This window comes from Carlito syrichta, unplaced genomic scaffold (genome assembly GCF_000164805.1).
Source record: "Carlito syrichta isolate Samal-C Ts95f unplaced genomic scaffold, Tarsius_syrichta-2.0.1 Scaffold288419, whole genome shotgun sequence".
Taxonomy (NCBI): domain Eukaryota; kingdom Metazoa; phylum Chordata; class Mammalia; order Primates; family Tarsiidae; genus Carlito; species Carlito syrichta.
Genome location: NW_007232515.1, coordinates 18,408 through 24,794, shown reverse-complemented (window position 1 = coordinate 24,794; position 6,387 = coordinate 18,408). Strand labels below are relative to the sequence as shown.

The 6,387-nt window shown below is 43.1% G+C and overlaps 1 protein-coding gene across 1 annotated transcript in view; it reads left to right on the top strand.

Moving 5' to 3' along the window:
* Positions 1-6,387, top strand: part of LOC103255810 (centromere protein H-like) — a 21,814-nt gene that overhangs the window by 5,282 nt on the left and 10,145 nt on the right. The window contains exons 3-5 of the mRNA XM_008053758.2: positions 1,141-1,189; positions 2,448-2,522; positions 5,987-6,043. Of these exons, the coding sequence (XP_008051949.2) occupies positions 1,141-1,189; positions 2,448-2,522; positions 5,987-6,043 (181 nt within the window). The remainder of the gene's footprint in view (positions 1-1,140; positions 1,190-2,447; positions 2,523-5,986; positions 6,044-6,387) is intronic.

The following is a 6,387-nucleotide window of genomic DNA, read 5'->3' as shown; positions in this document are numbered from 1 at the left end:
ATTTATTGTAGAGATGAGGTCTCGCCAAGTTGCCCAGGCAAGTCTCAAACCCGCGGGCTCAGGCAATCCACTCACCTCAGTCTCCCAGAGTGCTGGGATTACAGGCTGAGCCACCGAGCCCAGCTTACTATAGCTTTATAATAAGCTTTTTTTTTTCCATGTAGTGAACTCTTAGGTGGTATAGTAAGCTTTGATATCAGCTATTATAAGTCCTCCAGTTTTGTTCTCTGTTGTCAAAATTCTATTGACTGTTCTAGGTCCTTAGAGTTTCTATGTGCATTTTAAAATTTCTTGTCAATTTCTACATTTAAAAAGATAATAGCCGGGCTCGGTGGCTCAGCCTGTAATCCCGCGCCTTTGGGAGGCTGAGGTGAGTGGATTGCATGAGCCTGCGGGTTCGATACCCGCCTGGACAACTTGGTGAGACCTCATCTCTACAATAAATAAAAAATGAGCCGGGCATGGTAGCTCATGCCTGTAATTCCGGCTACTTGGAAGGCTGAGGCGAAAGAATGGTCGGAGCCCAGCAGGTTGAGCCCACCAGTCGGGGCAACAGAGGGAGACTCCAACTGAAAAAAATAATAATAATAAAATAAAATAAAAAAATAAAAAGATAATAGAATTTTGCCTAGGAGTCTTGATTGGAATCTAGAGCAACATTATCAAAACTTTTACATTGATGTTCCTTATGCTATTCATGGTAATTTTTGTTTTAATTTCCAGTTGCTTACTGCTGATATTTAGACTGATTTAGACTTTTTAACATTATTTGTTTTTTTGCTCCCTTTTATTTTCTGTCATTCTAAAATTAATGTGTTCAATATGATAGCCACTAGCTCCATGTGGCTGTTGAACACTTGAAATGTTCTTAGTCCTTATTGAGATGGGCTGTAAATGTAAAATACAGACGGAGAAAAAGAATGTGAAATATTTCGTTAGTGATTTGAAATTGATTACATGTTGAAATAATATTTTGGATCTATTAGGTTACATGAATATATTGAATTTCACTCTTTTACCTTCTGTAATGTGGAAACAACATTTAAAAATGTGCATTTTGCATTTGTGGCTTACATTATATTCTTTTTGCACAGTGCTTTGCTAAAATGTTACTAATGTCAAAGAATTATTTATTTGTAGATGAAGAAAAAACTCCAGAACACATCATGCAAGAAAAGCAAATTGAAGCGTATGTCATACTTTTAAATTTTATTTGTGGTCTTTACCAAGATTTAGTAACATTTTCTATGATTTAGCATCATCTTCCTTTTTCCTTTCCATTATTTTTCCAAATAGCTTGTCATGCATGAATTGGGAAGTTGTTAATTTAAGATGGAGATTTACATGTATACATAGCACTTTCTGGATTCTTCCTTACAAGATAGTGAGTATAATAGCTCAGGAGGTATTAGTTTACCAAGTATAAATATAAATTGCATTGGTGTATGAGCCTGTAGAAAACTATGGAGTCGGAGTCTCTGTCACCCACACTCGAGTACAGTGGCATGCCCATGGCCACCACAGTCTTGACCTGCTAGGCTCAGGCGATCCTTCCGCCTCAGCCTTCCAAGTAGCTGGAGCTACAGGAGTGCACCATCACACCTGGCTAATTTTTTTTTTTTTTTTTTTAGTTGGAGTCTCACTTTGTCACCCAGACTGGAGTGCAGTCGCCTCTCCTGGCCACCACAACCTCAACCTGCTGGACTCTGGCGATCCTTCTGCCTCAGTCTTCCAAGTAGCTGGAACTACAGGCACGCACTACCTCACCCAGCTGATTTTTTGATTTATTGTAGAGATGAGGTCTCGCCAAGTTTTCCAAGTGGGTCTCGAACCCACGGGCTCATGCAATCCACTCACCTCAGCCTCCCAAAACGTGGGATTACAGGCTGAGCCACCGAGCCTGGCTTAATTTTTTGACTTATTGTAGAGACGAGGTCTCTCTGTGTTGCCCAGGCTGGTCTTGAACCCCTGAAATCAGGCAATCCTTTCGCCTCTGCCTCCCAAAGTGCTGGGATTACAGGCGTGAGCCGCCATTCCCGGCCTGATATTTATCTTTTTCAAAGGCTTGCTTTATTTTATTTTATTTTTGAGTTAGAGTCTCACTCTGTCACCTAGACTGGAGTGCAGTGGCCCCTCCTGGCCACCGCAGCCTCGACCTGCTGGGCTCCGGCAATCCTTCTGCCTCTGCCTTCCAAGTAGCTGGAATTACAGGTGCGTGCTACCATGCCTGGCTGATTTTTGATTTATTGTAGAGATGAGGTCTTGCCAAGTTGCCCAGGCGGGCCTCGAACCCGTGGGCTCAGGCAATCCACTCGCCTCAGCCTCCCAAAGCACGGGATTACAGGCTGAGCCACTGAGTCCGGGGTAGAGGCTTACTTTAAACATTTATTTAAATAATGACTTTTTCTGATATTGCTGAAATTCTTTTGTTCATGTTTCTTTGCTAGTAAAATTGAAGACCTGGAAAATGAACTTGAAGACGCAAAAATTGCTTTTGAAATGAAAACTCTTGCATTAGACAGGTAATTATTACATTTAAAATACAACCATTGGAATTGCATGCAAAGTGGGCAGCGGGACAAGGTGGTGGGAATATTTTTTTTTTTTTTTTTGCGTCAGCATCTCACTCTGTCTTCCAGGCTCACAGCTACCACAGCCTCGACTTCCTGGATTCAGGCAATCCTTCCACCTCTGCCTTCCAAGCACCTGACACAACAGGCACACACCACGACACCTAGCTAATTTTATTTCCCGTAGAGACAAGGTCTTACCATGTTGCCCAGGCTGGTCTTAATCCCCTGGGTTCAGGAAATCCTCTTGCCCCCACTTCCCAAAGTGTTGGGGTTGCATGTATGAGCCACCTCTGGGCAGGAATGTCTTTAATTAGGTTAAATCAATTAGTCAAGCAAAACGATTAAATAATGATCACACAAATTTTGAGCCTTGAGAGGAAAGTTACATTACAGATGCTTGGCTGGGCGCAGTGGCTCATGCCTATAGTTCCAGCACTTTGAGAGGCCGAGGAGAGAGGATTGCCTGAACCCACGGGTTTGAGAGCAGCTTGGGCAACTTGGAGAGATCTCATCTCTACAATAAATCAAATTAGCCAGGTATGGTGGCACATACATGTAGTTTCAGCTACTTGGAAGACTAAGGTGAAAGAATCTCCTGAGCACATCAGGTTGAGGCTGGGGTGACCGGGAGCATGCCCACTGCATTATAGAGTGAGAGTCCAACTCAAAAAAAAAAATTACAGATGCTTCTCAATTTATGATGACATTGTGTGTCAGTAAACCCGTTCTAAATTGAAATACCATAATCAAAAATGCCCTTAATACATCTATGCCACCAAGCATCATTGCTTTGCCTATCCTAAGCTAAACGTGCTCAGAATGCTTACGTTAGCCTATAGTGGGGCAAAATCAACTAACACAAAGCCAATTTTGTAATAAAGTATTGACTGTCTCATATAATGTATTCAATACTGTACAGAAAGTGAAACAAAATGGTTGCATGGGTACTCAGAGTATGGTTTTTACAGAATGAATATCACTTTTGCACTATAGTAAAGTAAAAAAATAGTCAGTTGAACTAATGTAAGTTGGCAACCATCTGTGTTCATTAATATCTTCATTTGAATAAGTTACTAGGATAGGATTAATGAGGAAACTTCATTCAAGACAATAGAAGTGGGAGATTAAATCCCATTTGGTGTTTGAAAGGATTACATGGATTCATTCCAATAACTTTTTTTTTGAGTTGGAGTATCACTCTGTCACCCAGGCTGGAGTGCAGTGGCATGCTTACAGCCACCGCAACCTCAATCTGCTAGGCTCAAGCAGTCCTTCCACCTCAGCCTTCCAAGTAGCTATAACTACAAATGTGTGCCACCACACCTGGCTAATTTTTTTGTTGTTCTTTTATTGTAGAGATGAGCTCTTGCCAAATTGCCCAGGCTGGTCTCAACCCCCCTGGGCTCAGGTCATCCTCTTGCCACTGCCTCCCAAAGTGCTGGATTACAGGCATGAGCTACCTTACCTGGCTGAATTGTTTCTAGCAGTAGACTTTTTTCCCCTCATTGTATATGTTGACTCATCATGTTAATCACTTGTATCTTTTTTAATTAAGGTAACAGAGTTATTAAGATATTTTCGTGTGTGCGCGCGCGCGTGCGCGTGTGTGCGTGTGCGTGTGCGTGTGTCGCCCCGGCTGCAGTGCGGTGGTATGATCATGGCTTCTTGTAGCCTTGACCTCTTGGGCAGTCCTTCTGAACCTGTAGTTCCAACTACTCGAGAACTTGCTACCATGCCTGGCTAATTTTTAAAATTTTTATAGAGATGAGGTCTCCTTATGTTGCCCAGGCTGATCTTGAACTCCTGGGCTCAAACAATCCTCCCCCCTCGACCTCCCAAAGTGCTCAAATTACAGTGTGAGCCACCACACCCAGCCAAGATAATTTGCTTTTAATGAATCAAGTTTTGTTTTTATTTATTATTTTTGAGTTGGAGTCTCATTCTGTAGCCCAGGCTGGAGAGCAGTGGCATGCTCTTGGCCACCGCAGCTGCCACCTGCTGGTCTCAGGCAATCCGCCTCAGCCTTCCAAGTAGCTAGAACTACTGACATGCGCCACCATGCCTGGCTAATTTTTCTTGATTTATTGTAGAGATGAGGTCTCACCAAGTTGCCTGGGCTGGTCTTGAACCTGTAGGCTCAGGCAGTCCTCTCACCTCAGCCTCCCAAAGTGCTGGGATTATAGGCGTGAGCCTCCATGCCCGTCTTGTGTCACGTTTTTTGTGTGTTGCAGAAAGGAAGAAGCAACTCTGTTATTGCTGAGTTGATTACATTTTTATTATGATTTTTTATTAGCTATTCAAATTTAAAAGTAATTTATTTCGTTTATTTTAAAATAGGAGTCTCACTCTGTCACCTAGGCTGGAGTGCCATGGAATGTTCATGGCCACCGCAGCCTTGACTTGCTGGGATCAGATGATCCTTCTACCTCAAGCTTCCAAGTAGCTGGAACCACAGGCATGTGCCATTAGCCCAGCTAATTTTTTGATTTATTGTAGAGACAAGATCTGGCAAAGTTGGCCAGGCTGGTCTCCAACTCCTGGGCTTGGGCTATCTTCTTGCCTCGTCTGCTGGGATTATCCATCACATCCAACCTAAAAGTAATGTATAGTGGCATGTTTAAAGCTCAAAGTCAGCCGGGTGCAGTGGCTTACATCTGTAATCCCAGTACTTTGAGAGGTAGAGGCGAAAGGATTACCTGAGTTTTGGGGTTCAAGACCAGCCTGTGCAACATGGTGAGACCTTGTCTCTACAATAAATCAAAAAATCAGCCGGGAATGGTGGCACATGCCTGTGGTTCCACCTATTTGGAAGGCAGAGGTGGAAGGAGCACCTGAGTCCCATAGGTTGAGTCTGTGGTGATGGTGAATATGCCACTGCCCTCCAGCCTGGGCAACAGAGTGAGACTCCTACTCAAAAATAAATAAATAGCAAACGAATGAATGAATGAATATACACATATACATATATGTGTGTGTCTATACATGTGTATATATGTGAAATAGAATAAAGAAAGCAAGCTAGCTTGCTCGTAGTCATGTATTGCTTTGTATTTCCTGCGTCTCTCCCATTTCGGGCCCATGCGGCTCTCTGCAGTGCCTTTATGCTTCTGGCAGCCCTGCACCGAGCTGATGACTTGGAGAGCTCCGCTGGCTGAGGCTGGGTTGTGGAGCCACTCAGCCCCTCATCCCAGCATTGTGCGGCCACTTGCCACAGCCCCATCCATCTTGGTGTTATTTCATATCTCTGTGATTTGCTTCTGAAAGTATTTCACATACAATACACTTTAAAAACCTACTTAATTTTAGGTATGTTTGAAAGAAAATCAATCTTTAACTTGTCACCTTTTGTTTTTCTAATGTGCCTTATCATAAATGAAATCCATGTTTATAATACAAGTTTTTCTCTTTCATAGGATGCAGCTTTCAATTGCACTTAAAAGATATCTGGAGAAAGTTAACACCAAGTCTAGGTATAATTTTTTTAGTTTTCTGAATTTGGTAAGAATGGGAATAAAGGTCATTGCCTTGCTGAGCTATGGCCTAGCCATGTGCTCTTTTAGCTGTGGCCAGGCCATGTTTGCCCAAGCTTTGGTCCCCTCTCCTACCTTGGGGAGGTGAATTCCCTCTCTTCCCTCTCTCTGATTTACTTTCTAGCCATTGCTTTGTTAAACTCTGGTGTGTCCACGAGGCTCTTTGAGCCAGGCCCCCATGTTTCTTGGCTTTGGCCCTCTCCCCTACCTTGGAAGGGTGAATCAATCTCTGTCTATCTCTCTCTCTCTCTCTCTCTCTCTCTCTCTCTCTCTCTCCCTCTCTC